This window comes from Leuresthes tenuis, unplaced genomic scaffold (assembly GCF_036924035.1).
Source record: "Leuresthes tenuis unplaced genomic scaffold, fLeuTen1.0.hap1 SCAF_2, whole genome shotgun sequence".
Taxonomy (NCBI): Eukaryota; Metazoa; Chordata; class Actinopteri; order Atheriniformes; family Atherinopsidae; genus Leuresthes; species Leuresthes tenuis.
This window is the reverse complement of record NW_027325356.1, coordinates 5142813-5161919: the sequence shown is the minus strand read 5'-3', so window position 1 is coordinate 5161919 and position 19107 is coordinate 5142813. Positions and strand designations below refer to the sequence as shown.

At 43.9% G+C, this 19107-nt stretch overlaps 2 protein-coding genes across 5 annotated transcripts in view; one reads left to right on the top strand and one right to left on the bottom strand.

Annotated features, from left to right (window-relative positions):
* LOC140302323 (sodium/potassium/calcium exchanger 1-like) overlaps nt 1-8713 on the top strand; it is a 30422-nt gene extending 21709 nt beyond the window's left edge. The window contains exons 9-12 of the mRNA XM_072381155.1: nt 1693-1962; nt 4491-4580; nt 6540-6706; nt 6985-8713. Of these exons, the coding sequence (XP_072237256.1) occupies nt 1693-1962; nt 4491-4580; nt 6540-6706; nt 6985-7234 (777 nt within the window). The 3' untranslated portion in view covers nt 7235-8713. The remainder of the gene's footprint in view (nt 1-1692; nt 1963-4490; nt 4581-6539; nt 6707-6984) is intronic.
* A 1041-nt stretch (nt 8714-9754) lies between these two features.
* LOC140301495 (C-myc promoter-binding protein-like) overlaps nt 9755-19107 on the bottom strand; it is a 76397-nt gene continuing 67044 nt past the window's right edge. For all 4 annotated transcript variants that reach the window (XM_072379961.1, XM_072379963.1, XM_072379962.1 and 1 more), the window contains 3 exons: nt 17306-17468; nt 15902-15966; nt 9755-14638 (listed from right to left, as the gene is read on the bottom strand). In XM_072379961.1, the coding sequence (XP_072236062.1) occupies nt 14502-14638; nt 15902-15966; nt 17306-17468 (365 nt within the window). In that variant the 3' untranslated portion in view covers nt 9755-14501. The remainder of the gene's footprint in view (nt 14639-15901; nt 15967-17305; nt 17469-19107) is intronic.

Here is a 19107-nt window from a genome sequence, read left to right as displayed (position 1 = left end):
AAATCTCAGACTTTCCTTGCTTTCTCTTTGTGCTGTAAAGACCTTCTTTGAGCTTCCTTTCCACATCATTTATTGACATCCTGTCGCTAGGATACATCCCGATCCTGCAGTGTTTTTTGGTTTGTTTTTTTAGCTGCCCGCTCCCGCGAGATTTGAGTTGGTGGGACCCAATCACTAATACACAGAATGATTTGAACGGTCACACAGGGAGCATAAATGTAAAAAAATAGGCTATTACACACAGCCTGTGTAATTTTTCATTTCTGAGCTCCACTTTTTCCACTTTATTTCCACTTTAAAGAGTTTAAAGACCAAAACTCATTCATTGGACTGGCGCATCACAAGTTGACAGCCGTAATCATTAACCAATCACAGTGGCTTAAATTTATTCGATACATTAATCCTGACACAGGGGCTTGAGCCCTGGTAAGCCTGTGGATTAATACGGGCTTGCGATCAGCCATAACATCAGGACCACCTGCCTTATAGTGTGGTCTCCTCGTCCTCTGACCAGTCAAGCTGTGGTCAAAAAGCATCTGAAGGTGTCCCGGAGTGTCTGGTTCCAGGACCTGTGGGTTGTGGGGAGGGTCTTTGTGTATGGGGCTTGCGTCAGAACCCATCAGAGGTCAGGGGAACGCTTCGGGCTCTTTGACATGCTTTTTAGTCCCTCCTAAGATGTTTTTGCAAGGCTCGGTGCTGTCCCTCTGAAGAAAGCTCCTCGTTAGGGGAGTGGTGCTGCCACACTGTGAGAAATGCTTAGGAAGGTGTCAAAGACGTGTTGCTCACTTTACCCGTCAGTGGTTTTAATGTAATGGCTGATAGATCATTTTCTGCACCACCTGATGGTGTTAGCCTCGCCACCCTGTGAACATTTTCTGGCTCCGGCCCTGGAGTAACCCCCCTCCCTTTATTTCCTACCCTGCGCAGGTAAAGGAAACCATGTCTCTGGTCTCCAAAATCGTCTGTAATTCACTTAATATCATTTTGATCAAATTAGCTGGTTATAAGATAACTGAATACGATCCTTCGGTGTTACAGTGCAGCCACAGATTTTAACGTCCATTTAGTGTTTCAGCCTCTGTGAGTTCCTCCAGGTGTGTAGATGTCTGTCCCACCGGGGTGATGATGCAGCTATAGGTTGATTAAAGAGTAGTTCCCTTCGGTAAAGAGGTGGATAATTCATCCGGATACCCAGAGAAACGTTAGGATACGCACACTTCTGAACGCATGCTGTGACACAAACTTTGTTCATCTCAAATATTTTACTGTCATCTTAAGCAGCTGTTAAGCTTTTAAGGGCTGAGGTTTTAACACAGAGGAGTCATGTGACCAGAGTAAAGGATTTATACATCTGCGTCGCCTCACGTGCATCAGGTAGTGACATCACAGAACTGACGCCCTCTTAATGACGTCTCATCTTCTGTTGTACATGTTTACAAAGCTTAAATAGTCAAACAGAAAAGGTTTCTACTCGTATCCCAGGTGTATGTGCAGGTTTTATTAAAACAGGCATGAAAATGAACACAAAACTGTTCCTGCTTATTACAGCCGAGCGCTTCACTCCCGCTCATCAGTGATCACACACTTTGGCCTCATGTCTGGCTTTAAGGCCTAAAAGAACGAAGTTTGACTCATTCCTGCGTGTCGATCGCACACGTTGTGCAGTGAGATGCTTTTTCTTCCCTCCTGCAGGCGGAGGAGGCGGCAGCAGGGGGATCCGAAGTCTCTGAGGGCAGCGGCGAGGAGGAGAGCGGCGGCGAGGGAAGCGGCGACTCCAGTGAGAGCGAGGAGGAGGATGACGAAGAGGAGGACAAAGATGAAAACGAAGAAGAAAAAGAGGAAGGGGAGAACGAGCCGCTTTCTTTAGGGTGGCCTGAAACGCCCCGTAAGCGGGCCACCTACCTGTTCCTGCTGCCCATCGTGTTCCCGCTGTGGCTCACGCTGCCCGACGTCCGCAACCTGGCGAGTATAGAAACTCCTCACCATCACCATGGCAACAAGCAAGGGCTGTTTAATTTCTAGACAGCGGGTTAAACTTAGATTTTCCAGTCATGCTGTCTGAACCCAGAGCTGACAGCTCACATACCTGCATGAAGACACAGTGATGTGTGAATGAGCTCGGATTCCTGAAGACTGCTGTGAGGAGAGCGCTGATAGAAACAGGAAGTTAGAACAGCTCAGTGGAAAACAGACGCAGATGGAGTCTAGTTTCTGTCCAGTTAATCAGAAAAAGCACTTTCATATGTTATTAATAGTTAAATAATAAGTGAAGCTGGAGGAGGGGGCTGTTTCCTCTGATTACTGCAGGGACGTCAGTGTTGCCAGGTGTACGATAATCGTATTTGTACGATAATCGTATTTGTACGATAATCTTGCCCTGTGTACGATGTACGATCAATAATCCCAAAAAAGGCCAAATACACGATAATTTGACCATTCTGTGAATGTGTGGTTGTAATCGGTTGTAATCAGCCTGTGGCAACTGTCTGTCGGATTTTTTTGTGAACCCTGAAGGTGTTTCCATTTCCATGTGACAAGTTTCAAGCCCATCATGCTTTTCTATGTGAGCTACAGTGACGTTCAAGTGTTTGCCTCAGAAGTTCCTAACAGTAGGTGCCTCCAGGCCTCAAGATTTGGCTCATTAGTTCCCACTCGTCATTGTTTACGGGGACATTTACTAACGCAACTGCTGATGCAAAGCCGTGAGTCTGTTAGACTCTATTCAACACTAGAGTGACTTTAGCATCAATAGACTTGTTATTTTGGTTGTGACGGGTCTACGATAATTTCACTCGAAATACGATCATTTTATGTCTCTGGTACAATAAAACTACATTTCCCACCTGGCAACACTGAGGGATGTGCACGGTTCTGTCTGGTCACCATACAGAAGAAGGAGAATACAAGAGGCCTATAAATATATCAGGTTATTTCACCAAGATAGAAGAATTATTTAATTATTTATTTATTTCTTATCAACAACCTCGCATGGATCGTAAAAGCTCAAGCTCTCATAAACTGGCCAAGATCCTAAATTCAGTTATTAAATTAAGGTTCTTAAAGCTGCAATCATCACCTCTAAAATCTTTTCCTCTCGACTACACAGACAGACTGTTTCCAGATCATTTTTGCTGCATGTGATGTATGCGGCTGTCATTAAATTCATGTTGTGGAAACTCATGCAGGACCGGAGAATTCCCCACATGTTAGGAAAGGTTTGACGGTGAGGGAAAGAAATGATAAAGAACTTTCTTTATACTCTCTGGACACAGACACGACCTGTGATGGGAATGTGGTTTCAGGCAGCACAGATGCTAAAATAAAGATGGAGCAAGAGGCCAAGAAAACAGTCCCACTGACCTTCACCAGGAGACATCAGCTTAAAGGGGAACTCCGGTATTTTTAAACCTATTTCTGGCATGAAATACGGAGACAAACAGACGCACACAAGCTCAGACCCACTGCACCTATCGGACAGAGACATGGCCGGGCACCCACACCTAAGGCAAGGAAAAAGCCACCTTGGGGGGCCGACCACACTGAGAGGGCTCCTGGGCCACGACCACAGGGGGCGCCGCCACAGAGACGGTCCCGACCCGGGCAGACAGAGGCCCCACACCAAGGTGCAGAGTCCTCCAGCCACCCGGGCCGGAGCAGTCCACAGAACAGCCCCCCATCAGTGGACCAAAAGCAGCTCCCAGGGTGGTCGGCCCCCATGGGGAAAATAGTAGGCCCCCACTCATGAAATAGTCGATGATGTCATCCAAGTAGACGCCTATGTAGAAAGCCCCGAGCCCACCTATTTCCCTGGAGGACAACAACACAGCAGCTATGAGCTAACAGAGCTATAGCACACGTTCATTCATTCTTCTTAAAGTATTGGTGAAATAAAGACAGATGATGCCTTATTTAGAGGCTGCATCCTCTAAGCCCCGTTCACTCCGTTATATGGATCTCCAGTTATCTAAATATCTTCTGAAGGACGCCGACTTTCACCAAACTGTTCTCAGTGAGTAGATGAAGGTATTTCATGCCAGAAATAAGGTCTAAAAGGTTTAAAAATACCGGAGTTCCCCTTTAACGGATTAGAGCATTTTCGACGATATTATTCCACAGCTGAATATATTTCTGAGGGCAGTTTTACTTATAATTATTAGATGTAAACTCATGTTAAAAACAACACATGAGCAGAAACAGAGAGAGAGAAGGGCTGTTTGATACATCACAAAGTGTACGAGAACCTTTTTGTTTCACTTTTTACTGAGTTTATCATTTCCAGAAGTCCAGATAGAAGTTTTTGCTTTTACAGCAGCTGCAGAAGTGTTTTAAAATGGCAAACTCGGTGTATTTATTTCCCCTAAATAACTGCGGTTGTGTGTAGAAACATTAATAAAACAGCTGAGCTTCCGAAGGAAAAGTTAGTTTATCTGGATCCGGACCTTTTCAGATGTTGTGACGATCTGAGGCATTTTTTTTTACTTCCTCTTCAGGCGTCCAGGAGATTCTTCGCCATCGCGTTCATCGGCTCCATCTTTTGGATCGGCATCTTCTCCTACCTGATGGTGTGGTGGGCTCATCAGGTTGGTCGACTCCTCACAAACGTCACGTTTACACAGCTCAGGATTTTAGCGGGATATTTTGAATAATAGGAATTCACTGGCTGCTTCTAACTATCAATTCAACCTTTTGGAAGATTGTTTTTATGTGAAACTAAAGTTTATCAGCTCAGCACGACATAAAGGCTGGAAACAATAGTAAAAACATCACACTTATTTTATTTTGGGTCTTTTGGAGTTTCCACTGCTGGTGGCGGTGAACCAGACCCGTCTGTGGAAAACCGACAGTAGCCACGACCGTTAGGGATGGCAACCATGTGAAACCCACAGTGGTCCGAATCACCGGCAGGACGAACTCTGCCGGGTTAGATGTTGGGAGGACCAGGACATGCTGATGAGTAAAGGCTAAATACCGGAGTTCCTCTTTTTGGCCAAATCCAGTCTTTCAACCCCCCTTTTCCTGTATTTCACCTGCATTTTAGCCACCGTGTCCTCAGCAGTGGAAGTGGAGGGGCGGAGGGAATATGGGTTGTGACATATCCGGCTACAGGAGAACAAACAACAACTAAAGCTCATTTGAAAGAAGCTCCTAAATAAGCTCCCACCCAAAAAAAGAATAAAAGAACAGACCACAGTTATTTCCAAGCAACTTTTAAGCCCAAAATATGCGACACGACCACAGATTCCTCCACGTTAAAGTCAACCTTTAACTGTGTTCTTCGTCTTTTAAGTTCATTTTAAGGTAGTAAAACACAACAGTTCCTTTGTCAAAGTCATTAGACAACAGTTAAAACATAATTCTGTATAAAGTAATCAATCTTTGTAGATTATATAGATCTTTAAACGCTGGTAGTTCAAACAATGAGTTCTCTGCTCTGAACCACATCAAGCTGAACGCTTGCTGAACTTTCAGGAGCTCCGTACTGATGGAGGGTGACGTGATGATGTAGCAACACACGAATTAGCTGAACTGTTTGAGCATCACAGGCAGACATTACCTGCTTACAGACGGACAAACCAAATGGAGAGGAAGACGCCAGGTTCTAGTACAATCCCACCTTTGCATTTCAGAGGTTGCAGATCCTTGACTCCTCTTGACGCCTCCTCTCCTCACATCTTAGTCTCTCCCACCTGTGATGTGAGCTGAGGAGGACGGAGATGAGTCGAGCTAACAGCCACTGAGCACGACGGAGCCCCTCTGAGACCTTCAGAGCCGTCGTTTTAGAAATATTTAAAAAGGAGCCGCACCTTTTGTGTGTTTCATTGCAGCCGACAGCTCTGTATTCTTTTAAATCTGTCAGAGGATCATGAACCAGCGGTGTTGATGAGTATCTATGAGTATCTATATTCTACTCACTTTTAATTCATGCCTCGTAGCTCCTCCTGCAGCCTCCAGTCACCTTCAGCTGTATTTTAGGAGACATCAAGCTTTATTTCCGGGTCACATGAGGACAGAGGAGAGACAAGACGGAGACCTAAAGACAGATGGATGCATCTCCCAGCAGGGTGGAGGACTGCTGATGATATGGGCTGCTATTTTCAGAGCTGTATTCGGACATTTTTGGACTGAACATGGACTGATAAACGGCTCCCGAACCTGCTGCCACTTCTGGAAGACACTTACGCCAAATATTGGTACTGGAATAAATCTGCAGTATTCCCTCGATTACATCCAAGAGCTCCAATTCTGGGCTTGAAAGCCTGGAGAACCCCTGGTTTATTGCTAAAGCTGACTAAAATCCAATTTCAGAGTTGAGATTCCTTCTCAAATGTGAAATTTAAAGAAGAGGAAGTCAGCACTAAGGAGGATGTTGTTGCTGCTTTGGTAAAAGTGAACAGATCCAGGAAATGTTTTCATGTCTTTTTGTGTAACTCGCTCTAAAAATTGAGAATAATTCAGTAAAATAGAAAGACAGAGTAGCTTTTCTGTCGTTCAGTATTCAGATCATCAGTACGTGTGACAGCATTTTCGTCTGCTCGCAGGTCGGTGAGACTGTGGGCATCTCAGAGGAGATCATGGGCCTGACCATCCTGGCGGCAGGAACCTCCATCCCCGACCTGATCACCAGTGTGATCGTGGCCCGGAAAGGTTTGGGGGACATGGCCGTGTCCAGCTCAGTGGGCAGCAACATCTTCGACATCACCGTTGGGTGAGTGAGACAGCTGTGCCTTCGCCTGTGTGCAGCCTCTACTTTCATATGAACCATCTGCACACAGTCAAAGACTGTAAGAAGAAGAAGAAGAAAAGTACTCAAATACTTTACCTAACTAAAGGTTTATCAGTACTATGATGTAGTTAGTAATTAAATCACTCATAAATAGGCATTAACAAGCAGAAAAATGCCCTCTTTGACCTGCGGGAGTTACTTTTTAAGCTCATGTCAGGTTGTGTTAACACTCCTGGTTCATCTGTCCTGTCCGGTTTCAGTCTGCCGGTCCCGTGGCTCATCTACACCTCCCTCCACGGCGGCATGCCAGTGACCGTCAGCTCCAACGGTCTGTTCTGCGCCATCGTGCTGCTCTTCCTCATGCTCCTGTTCGTCATCATCTCCATCGCCATCTGCCGCTGGAAGATGAGCAAAATGCTGGGCCTCACCATGTTCGGACTGTACTTTGTGTTCCTCGTCCTCAGCGTCATGCTGGAGGACCGCATCATCATCTGTCCCATCTCCATCTGAGCTGACGGGCTCCACGAGCCGCTGCACACGACTCAGCACCGCTAGACGGGATCGGTACTGTATGTAGGAAATGTTAGATAGCCTCAACTCAAAAGGCTGGCCAGACATAAGAAGCTAAAGGAAAACTCCACCTTAAACGCAGCTTTGCTCTACAGCACGTGGGTCACATGTTGAGTTTATTCACTTTAATCTCACAGCTAAAACACAAAGAAAGTAAAGAAACCATCATACTGTCACACAATATTTCCCATTACAAAGAGCAAGAAGCCAGCGAGTGAATTTGCACCACAGACTGTAAATAAGATGGATGTAGCCTCTGTGTTGCCCTCCACTGGTTTATAAACGGCTGTTTTGAAGATTTTAGCGGCCTAAGTGCAAAAGACAGATCTGAGGACACGCTGCCTGGCGACTGGGAAGCGGCTTCATTGTTTACACGCCGCTCAGAGCATCCACACCTGACACAATGCACGCAAGGTTTCAGCTTCCAGAAGCTTCCTTAAACAGCTGCTAATCCAGTTCAGTTCAGTGGTATTTATGCAGCGCCAAATCGCAACAAATGTCAGCTCGAGGCACTTCGGATACAGTCCAATTCCAGCCGATTCGTTGTGATACAATCATACATTTTAAATGAGTCCAATTCTTACAGAGACAATAAAAAAAAGAAAGATTCACACAAGTTAACGACAACAATGATGTCATGAGTACATGGAGAGCAGAGGGAGGAGAGGTGCATCATGGGAGGTCCCCCAGCAGCAGGGTCACCTCAGCCATTCGTGCCAGTGCTGCCGCTCCTTTTAAATTCATCTTTCTTTAATATGTTTGTCCTCAGATTTGGATGCAGAGCAGGTCAACTGTGAGGCCTCTTCTCCTAACCCATGTGACCTTTTCCATGAGTGTGACGTCACACGATCACCGTAAAACGACGATGACCCGGTAGCAGAAGTGTAACAAAAGCACAGAATCTGCCTGTTTTTGGTGGACTTTTCCTTTAATGTTCTTTTATTTAGCATTAATGCTAACGTGACACCTCCGATAGGTTAGTTAGATACGTTAATTCCTGCAGTGACATCACAGGTTCACTGTGCAGCAAATCAGATTCACTGGATGCAACTTGAGTTTCTTTGTTTTCATCATATTTCAAACTGTTCTGTATTTACCCCAAAATAGTATTTGTTCCTGTTTGTTGTAAAAGACAAAAAAAAAGGGTCTTTTGTGTGGAAAAAATCTCTTTGACATAAATGTGGTTGCGTGGATCAGTGATTTTGTGTGTGTGTGTGTGTGTGTGTGTGTGTCAGGTAAATGTGCATCACCGTCTTAGCTATGAGGAAAGACCCGCCCCGTGTCACGTTGTCATGTTACTGTCGTGTTCAATTGTTGGTTTAAAGTGGATGCAAACGTGGAGTATTGATATGGAAACTTTACATTTTTCAAATTATAATTCAATGCTGCAATAAATTATTTTTTTAACGGTGAAATTGAGCGCTGTGTGTGTGTTTGAAAGTGTTCGCCTTTCTCCATCTGACCGAATAAAAAAGACCCATCCATCCATTATCTGACGCTTTGATCTCCCCGGCACCTCCAGGAGGATGAAGAGTCGCTCCCAAGCCGAGTCAAATAGTCACAAAAAAACCCGACTTCCTGTCGTCTTCTCCTCGACCTCGTGGGGAACGTCATGGAAACGGTAACCATGTGACGTGGTCTGCAGCAGTGGGACGTATTGCATATCAGCAGCTGGAAAATGTGGTCACAAGCTGCTCACACTCACCCTGTTGTCCTTATATTTATCCACGTGAAAAACAGTTCATACGAGTGGATGAAAAATAATCGTGGCTCGTGATGAAACTGGAGGCCGCAAGGAATTGTGGGATAGAATTACCTCCTTCCTCTCATGAAGGATGACCCGGTGTGTTCGACGCTAAAGGACATCATTTTGGAAGCATTGGAGCTCCTTCTCTGATCATTTAGAGAGAGCGAACAGCTCCTCCAGGTCTTTTCACGCAGCTAAGAAGCACGTAAAAGACCATTGGACTGGAGCCAGAGTCTCTCCAGCGCGACCTGGGTCCGTCCCAAGGCCACCGCTGTCGTTCTGGAGCTCTTTTTCCTGATTCATCTGTTAAAAAGAAGTCCAGTTGTCCTCATTAAAGCTCTGAGGATTACCAACCACAGACTAAACAACAAATGCTAGATTACTTTCCCCTTCTCAGGAAATGTTTAATGTTCCTTTGAAGGTTGCTTCCTCCGGGGAACTTTTGCTCAGATCTCCGTCTTTCATCTTCTCAACAAAGAAAATGTTGTTTGAAATCCCAAAGTTTCAGTAAACAATTATCTGGAACTGATATAAAGATATACTGATAAAGATATACAGTAACTGATATAAAGAGGTTTTTATCACTTGGAAAATAACAAAAAGATGCTCCTAAATCTGAACGAGGCTCTGAATGCAAACACTGAATTAATCTACCCTGGTTCCACACCAGCCGACACTAAGGTCAAAGTTCACAAAGAGACGACAGACACTGGGAGAGTTACATGATTTATTTACAGGTGCAGTCCTGCAGATCTGGTCGCTGTACACAGACTTCCACATGTGAACAAACTGTTATAAAATGGGATTTTTGTACAAAGCGTGAACTGAAACGTTGGTTCACCCGAACAGTTCTTTTGAACAGTTCTTTTGAACAGAAAGCCGCTTCTCTGAGCTGCTGACATCAGTCTGCGTGTCATGGCCTCGACCGACCGAGTCCGACCATAAATCGCACACTTTGCTGACGCTCACGAGACCTTCGTGAGTTGAAACTCAGGGGTCCTCCTTCCACCAAAGCTGCCGTTTGATCGATACGCAGAACAAGTCGTTGAAAATGAACGTCTGACTCGTTAACATGTGAAACAACAAGTGACCCACGCATGTCCAGTTTGTTCGGTTCTTCCCAGCAGGAGCTCATTCAGTCTCTATTTTAAGTCTAAACTCTTGATTTCATAAGCAGGGTTTCATAACGTGGCAAAGAGAAATCTGTCTGGATACACCTGTAAACACCAGGCTCAGGTTCCAGCGTCAGCGCCTTCGAGGTGTTTCTGCACCGTGCAACAGAGAGATTTTGGGCTCTCTAAGACAAAAATGAGCTGAAGCTCTTGTTCATCGGTCGAGTCGGATCTCTGAGAAAAATGGAGCTCAAATAAGAACCGGATGACTCTCTGAGTCCACTCTTAAACTTAAAAGTTCGTGTGAAGAGTCTTTAAAGGCGGTTTTAAACATGCCTCCCAGGACGCAGTTTCAGGACCCTCGAGCTCATGGCAAAGCGTTTAAATGGCACGCCGCTTTCAGCTCTTTTTGCACGACACATTTGAAACCTTCGGCGTACAGTCAGTGGGTCTACATGAGATTAACTGGATTACAGCTACAGTTGGGTTCTGCTCCTTATCTGAGGGTAATTATCCTTGGATATATGGCGGTGAATGAATGGAATCACTGGCACAAAGCATGTCATACCCCGGCACGATAGGTGGCGCTGTCCCCATTTCAGCTATCGCTAATAGAGCCACTTCCTGTTGACGTCTTCAGCACCAACAACAACAAACTCAGGCATTCAGAAAGATGGAGAACGCAGAGCGAGATGAAGCTGCGTCCCTCTCCATCTGTGATGAGCTGGTTATGGCACAGACGATGCACAACGGCGCATTCTCCATCGCGTTGTTTCTTTCTTTCTGACGGCGACAGCAACAGTAATATCGTCTCCTTCCACTTCCGAGTTATCTCGGGGTCTTAATTCGATCGCGAGTAACCCGATCCGATTCGATTTCTTGACAGATTAAGGTTTCTACATGAGCTGAATAACTCATTCTTATTGTAATTTAGCCATTGATCCGATCCGATGGCTCTCATGTAACCGAGTGTGAACGAGCTAAGACTGTTAGGGTAGAAGTTCTGGGCCGGGTGGTGCTCTCTCACTTTGGCTCATAATGAGGATCCTGAAACCGCCGCCTCCACTTCTGCAGAAACCCTCGACACGTTTTAAAGTAACAGTGTGTAATAATGACTCAAATCTAGAGATCCTCAACTGCTGCGCAGCCACTTTTATACCAACAAACTGCGTCTAAATCAGTCGGCCTGATAACTAATAACACCACCGAAGACTTTCCTACTCTTCTGGGAAAAATCACAGCCGTGTTTCTCTTCACTTCTTCGTCTTTTTGCTTCTTTGACTAGTTTGATTCTCTCACTGCTGCCTGTTCCTGCATTACTCTGAAAGCACGATCCTCTATTTTCTTTCTCTATTATCTACACCCACCAGCTCCTCCACTTTATCCCTCTTCATCACCTTCTCAACAGTGCAGTTTGTGTGGAAACGCAGCCAATCTGCTGCAGAGAAAGACCTTCTGCACTCATAAATGCATCATTCTGGGGTTATAAAACCACAGTTAATCTAATAATATCACCTTTATCCACTCTTTATTACACACTGCAACTTTAAACTTTAGAATATTCAGTTTTGTCCCGTGTTTTTAGTGCATTAGCTGTAAAAATATAACAGAAGCTGCCTTCTGCGTCTCTTTTGGGCTGTGAAATGAAAATGAGAATTCTTTCAGGTGGAGATAATGACCGACTCAACGTCAATGAAAGCCTTCCTTTTAACTGTGGTGTATCCAGACTTTTGATTGGCTAAACAAAGCAATGACAAATCAACATACTTTCAGTGGAGTGACCGTGAGGTCCAAACACTTAAAAATGGCTCATATGGAACAGAAAGACTGAGGTCCAACATTTGTCTGCATGGAAATAACATTCAGATCAGAGGCCGGCTCTCCGGTTTGTACCACAGAAGCAAAATATGACGTAAATCAAAGAAAATTCATGCGTTTCCTCACATGTAGCCGTGTGGCTGCACGCTCTCTCGTACCAGTGTTCACGGTTCTGTTTTGAACTTTATCATCATTACAGACGGAAACAACGACCAAAACCAATGAAAACATGATTGGAAATTCAATCCAAAACGGTGAGTCACACACGTGTGCCGAGTTTGAGCTTCTGTGACAAACAGAGGTGGGAAATACTGGGATTGGCTTTGTTAAAAAGAACCCGACCAATAAGACTGCTTCAAACGTTCTAATTACCCTCTCCGTCTAAAATACGGTGTCACAAACACCTTAAATACTCTAATTATTTTACTACTTTACATACAAATTATATATTCTGGGTTGGCGATGACTTAAAAAGTCAAAAGTTACTGTTTAAATAGGTGGTTTATATCTAAAAAGCAATAAGTAAAGTTTCCCCACGTCTTCGCTGATCTATTTGTGATAAAAGTGCTGATTTTTATTCCCACATCGTTTGTAACTGCTGTTAAAGCAGCACCAGAGAGCTTAAAACTAGGATTCTGACACCGCACAGCAACATTAAAGGTTAAAGTTGTTCTTTTTGTGGCCTTTTCAACGTGTGCTGGGCTCAGGTTTGTTTTTATGACAGCGGTGTTACGTCCCCAAACAGCAGGGGGAGCCAAAGAGCAACAATACTCCCACAGTCTTAAATGTGAGTTCAACACAAAAAGCAACTGGTACACTGCAAAGATAAAACCTTTGCTGTAATTTCATCATAAACCGTTTTTTTCCACATCAGGGCTCATTGTTAACTTCAACTCTGTGTTCAGCCAATCAAACCTCGAGTGGCGCCATTTAAAACAGATTTTCAAACCGTTTCTGCGCCGGTTTGAACGCAGCAGGAATGATTGTTTGACTGTGGGAGCAGCTGACTGAGCTTTCCAAAGCCAAAGTAGCGCCTGGAACAAATCCCCGAGATGGAGACGAGGCGTGTCGGATGTGAGGAAGTTTAGACCATTTCTGAGGTCCCTGCTGGTTAAATGGACGAGCTTCAGGAATGACTCCGTCAGCTCTCTACCCAACGTTCAGAGTTCACGGGCAGGAGAAAGAAAGATGGAGTTCACCGGCGTTACCTGCCAACCCTAAGTGTGACATCATCAGCTATGTGTGACATCATCAGCTATGTGTGACATCATCAGCTATGTGTGACATCATCAGCTATGAACCATAGCTACAAAACACTTAAATTTAACTCGTGAAGCTTTGCAGCAGCCAGAGTGAAACTGTCCTCAGTCAAAGTCGCCGCCTCTCTGCTCGCTGTCATATGTTGACGGTTCGCAGAAGGCGGAGCTTTGAAAGGCAGCTGTTGTACAGAGTTTTGCTCGACTACTACCCATAATGCATCGTGATGTAAACAACACTGATGGACTCTGATCGGAAGGATTTTCTCTCACAGCAGCAGGCTTCTTCAGTCAGCCTGATGAGTCACACGAGTCATATCAGTCGGGGTTCAATTCAACAAAAGTGTCTGAAGTTAAACCCAAAGCACACGGTTTTGTGTGGACACACGTGACATTAACGGGGAAAAACAGACCTAATCTCATAATAAGGAGAAAAATAAAGTTGGTTTTCAGTCATTTTTTCTCTCATTGTCAACAAATATGAAAACAATTCACCAAATTGTTCATTAAAAACTTTTTTCCCATCAGTGATTAGTCAGGAAGTAGGAATTATGCTGATTTAATTATGAGACGAGGTCTATTTCTTATCGTTTCTTTTGTGAGTGAAGCTCACTTCTGCAGTTTTGGTGCAAACTTCTGAAATCTAAATCAAATGCAGATAATCTCTGTGAACACTGGGCTTCACTGACATTAGAGGCAGCTCCAAAGGATAAAACAACCGTTCCCTCCACATCTGAGAAGCTCGGAGCCGTGATCATTTGGCATGAAATGATTCATTATCAAAACAGCAGCTTCTTTGTTTCCCGTAGTCTGATGCAGCTCCAATTTAAATGTCCTGTTTTGTCCTAAAACGCAGAAGGAAAAGCTGAATTCACACTGCAGCAGCGCTTCCACATTTCGGTGATGCGAGTTTTCGGGCGGGCGGCACCCGGCGACACACAGATGAACGGGAAAGCACGACAGAAAGAAGTAAGACTACAATAAATAAAGCTGACTTTTTATAAATAGAGTTCAAGTTAAAATATTGCTGATATTAGTCTTGGTATGATGTAGGACTATACAATATAAATGTTTTGTTTTTTTAGAAAAATCCTCGACTGCGTTTGTATTTACAGTAAATTTTCACAGGATTTCCACAGAAACCAGGTGAGACGCTGGATGATTCTGTCTGAGATGAAGTGTGTAAAACGTCGTTAAACGGGCCCGTTAGTGCACATTCACAGCCTTCCAACAGGTTTCCTGAGCTGGTCTTAAAGCGATGATGGGGGGGGGGGTTACAGGTAAGGCTCGCCGAACGTCCGGCGGCACTCCATGACGCCGGTGCTCGGAGGACGGTCACAGTTGTGGGTCAGCTTCACCAGGCTCGGCGTGAGGCGGTCGTACGCCAGCTTGTACTCCCGATCGAAGGCGTCTGAGGGGTAAAGTACAAAAGATGCAAAGCTTTATGCCTTCATAGACTCCAAATACGCCCGTGCACAGTGTTCGCTCATCAGGAGGCGATCATACAGTATGCACAGGGTCTATTTAGCTTAAATAGCTCTCAGGGCACAGAAAACCAGCTCCACTGCTCCTTTAGCTTCTGATACTAAACCATCTTTTATCAGAGAAAGCAGATAATTCTGTGTTCAAATTTAACAGCGGCTGGGATTCACGTGGATGGAAATGAGAGCGAGAAGCCTGTGTTTATTATATCATCTGTATCCATTCCTAAGTCTGTCTGAGAGCGCCACAAACTCATCAAGAAGCAAACACACTGAAAAACTGAGCTAAAAAAACACAGACGACGGCAGACGTGTTTCAGAGTGACGGAAGAGACCAGGACAAGCTTGGTGACACTTAAATGGGCAAAGAAACCACAGAGTTCAACGCTTCTTTAAGTTCAAATATTGCTACATTAGTCTCCATAAGATTTAGGTGTATATAATATAAATGTCCTCATATTCAACCACACAGAGTCTCATTCAGTCATCTCCATAAATACAACCGAGCGTCGCTTTGAGAGCTGCGAACGCCAGAAACCGTAGGACTGAATTATCCCTTTTCTTCCATAAAGAATGGTCCAGTGTTTCCAAGGCTGCTACTGAGACACTTCCAGGTTATTTCTTTCAGTCTGGAACCTCCCAAAGTAAACGTTTAAAAGCTATTCCCACATTCCAGCTCAGGCCTGTGGTGAGAAGTTCTACCATATTTCCTTCACCTCACGATGATGGACGAGGAAAAAAGCTAGAGGCGAAAGGAGGACCCACACCTTCGTTTTTCAATACTTTTCAGTTGATTTTAACATCCTTAATGATTAAAACATTATTGCAGATCTACATCAAACTGATCTTAGTCTCCTGATCAGCCTCCACAGTTTAATTCATCTGCAGCTGTTTACATTCAAATATCTACTACAGTGTCCCTGAAAACCCTTCAGGGGATTTATTTCTGGCTTTTTTGTTGGTTTTTGCCTGTTTTTACCAGATCTTTGTAGCACATGCTGGGAAACAATGCTCAAACAAATGTTCAGATGTAGAAAAACACATACAGCTTCAAAGAAAAGGTCTAATTCTAAGTATTTAGGAGTTATTCAATTGAAGATTTTTACTCTAAAACTCATCTAAGAGGTCAAAGCTGCACTGAACAAAGAAATCGTCAAAGCAAAAAGTCCAAAAAGCATTAAAATCTGACTCACCGATATCAATGTTGTCTTTTCCCAGAGCCACCAGGGAGAGGAAGAGGACGTCCCTGTACAAACTCCTGAGGATGAGTCAGATTATTACACATTAATCACTGGCATCACATCGTGTTTATGAGGGCAGACACTGTTTCTGTGCAGAAATAACCTGAATTTCACTAATTCTAATGATCAATTTTTTTGTTATAAAATGTAAAAATGTTCTGCACAACAGGCTTAAAGAGCCTTAAAGAGTAAATGTTTTTAAATGAACCGTGTGCCATTTTCAAAGCCATGCAGTAATATATGTCAACACACTTCCTGCTTGAGTAAGCAGCCATAAAGACTGATTATGATTAGCTTGAATGTATCTTTGAGGCGCCTTAAGAGGACATTTGTTATTTGGTGCCATATGAATAAAGGTTCATAGAGGTTTGATTGAGAACTTGTCACATGTCGGCTGATCAAATTTATTGTGTTTAACAGTAAAAAAAACTGCTGAAAACACTAAAGAACGGATCTACTCTGAGAAGTTCTAAATCTATCGTCTTATTCTCCTGCAGCATGAAGCCAAAACGTTCAGAAACACACACATGCGCTGTGCTGCGGCCACAGGCAAGGCAAGGTAAGGCAAGTTTATTTGTATCGCACAACAAGCTGATTCAAAGTGCTTTACAGAGACATTAAAACAGTGGAGCACGATTTAAAATTTAAACAAAACAACAGATGAAATCAGAGCAATAAAAATGTAAAATATGATTTCATTTTGATTTGGAGCTTTATTCAAATGCAGCTGAAAATAGATCAAATACACTGAGTGTTTCAGCTGATCTGAGGCTTTCATTTCACATGTGGAGCATAGAAGCTGAATGCAGCTTCTCCAGGTCTGGCTCTGACTCTGGGAACTGATAAAAAACCGGATCCAGGTGACCTGAGGGGTCTGGAGGGTTCATAGTGGGTCAGGAGGTCACTGATGTATTTTGGTCCTGGACCATTCAGAGCTTTATAGACCAGCATCAGAACTTTAAAGTCTATCCTCTGATGGACAGGCAGCTGGACTGATGTGCTCCACTCTTTTGGTCTCAGTGAGGACTCGAGCAGCTGAGTTCTGGATGAGCTGCAGTTGTCTAACGGACTTTTTAGGTAGACCTGTAAAGCTGCTGTTACAATAATCAAACCTACTGAAGATGAATGCATGGACTAGTTTTTCCAGGTCCTGCTGAGACATCAGATCTTTTAACCTTGATATATTCTTAAGGTGCAAATAGTCCTCAACAAATCAATTTTCATCCCATTTGATGAATGTTTGCTGAAGGAAACACAGCAACCAGCAGGTTTAGACACATTCATTTCTTTTGACGTTTAAATGAGATGTGATGAGAACTGTATGACATCATCAAAGTGAGCCAGTGTCTTGTGTACCTTTGCCTTTTGACCCCGAGCGTGTGGCCCAGCAGCTGCAGCAGCTGGGCCATCGGCCGGCCGACGTCGTTCCTCTGGATGCTCTTCACCACGCTGTGCAGCAGCTCCTCGCTGAACGGCCTCTCCTCCTCCGGGACCGGCCGGGACAGAGGGTAACCCACATCTGCCGGGACACACGGGCACACATCAGGAGCAGGCTCGTGATCACAACACGCACACACAACAGTGAGGATGGATTCACTGTCCCAGACCAGCTGTGAAGAAGTACTCCAGGCTGGGTATCTGCTCAGGCACCAGGACGCCACCTCAAACCTTTGCTGGGTGAGAATCTGCAGCATTTGAATCAATCAAATGCAACATTAGTGATTCGAGGTGGGGAATGAAGGCTTGGTTGCAGTTTCTCTAGTTTAGATTTAGTTTCATGATTATGATTTGCTTGGTAACTCTGGGTTAGTTTTGTGTGCTCAACAGAGTGCGACAATGCACCCGATAACAACTTTAATCACAGGATGTTATCATTTAAATATATTATAAAATGATGCCAGATAATCTATCAAATGTTCCATCTTATTTAAAAGACTCCTACTAACTCTGAAACACACGTTACAATAAATGACGTATTTGTATTTCCAGTAGAGTCGTACTGAAGTGACCTGATGACCAGTTTATTAAGAACATATCGTGACATCTCTTCAGCTTTTAAGAACCCAGTTCAAGTCCTGCCTGAACGGATCTTTGCTGCACGTCATTTCCAGTTTCTGACTCTTAAATAAAGCAAAAACTATTAAATAATCGCACCATATATGTGTATATATTTGGACTTATACTGTACAAATGTATCTACAGCCATACATTTACAGTTTTATCATATTTATACATGAATATTAGTAGTTATTTATTCATTAAACCTCACCTATTCCTGCAGTTAACAGGGATTAGTTACAGGAAGATAGATAATATGTAATAACGTGAACTTTTTAAAGAATTAGTAGCGTCTCATCTCTTATCTTCACACTCTAAAGGAATCAAAGGCATGTCAACATTTATACTGGACTCATAGTTCAAGGCAGAGCTTGCTAACTGACAGTTTGGTGAAAGTCGGCGTCCTTCGGAAGATATTTAGATTCCTCGAGATCCATATAACGGAGTGAACGGGGCTTAGACGATGCAGCCTCTAAATAAGGCATTATCTGTCTTTATTTCACCAATACTTTAAGAAGAATGGATGAATGAACGTGTGCTATAGCTCTGTTAGCTCATAGCTGCTGTGTTGTTGTTATTGGTGGCTATCGGGGGGCTTATAGAGGCTTTCTACACACTCGTCTACTGGGATGACGTCATCGATGCCCACTGCTGCAGCACATCCCTGAATGTGTTGTTTAAGAGCTTCCGTTTAGCACGATTTAGATACACACACTTTAACAGTCACGATAACACATTTTTTCTCGTGTCCTGTGGAGGTGGGGGCAGTTGCTAGCTGCCCTCTTTCTTCTTCTTCTTCCACTCAAGATTACCGGGTTTTGCTCTAAAGTACCTCAAACACTAAATTTAGAAAGACCTGCAGTAACGTCATGTTCCAATAGTTTGATTACATGCTGCTTAAGGGTTTACAAACCCAGATATTCTTTTAAGCTTTGAGTGAATCAGTCATTGGAAATGAAAGACTTCACATGTAAGATAAGATGGACATATAGTGGCTACATGAAAGATAAAAACACTGAAACACTGACTGAGTGTGGATGGTGTTCAGTACCCAGCCCTTTAAGCGCTACAGCCAAATTAGCTTAATGCAAACACAGAGG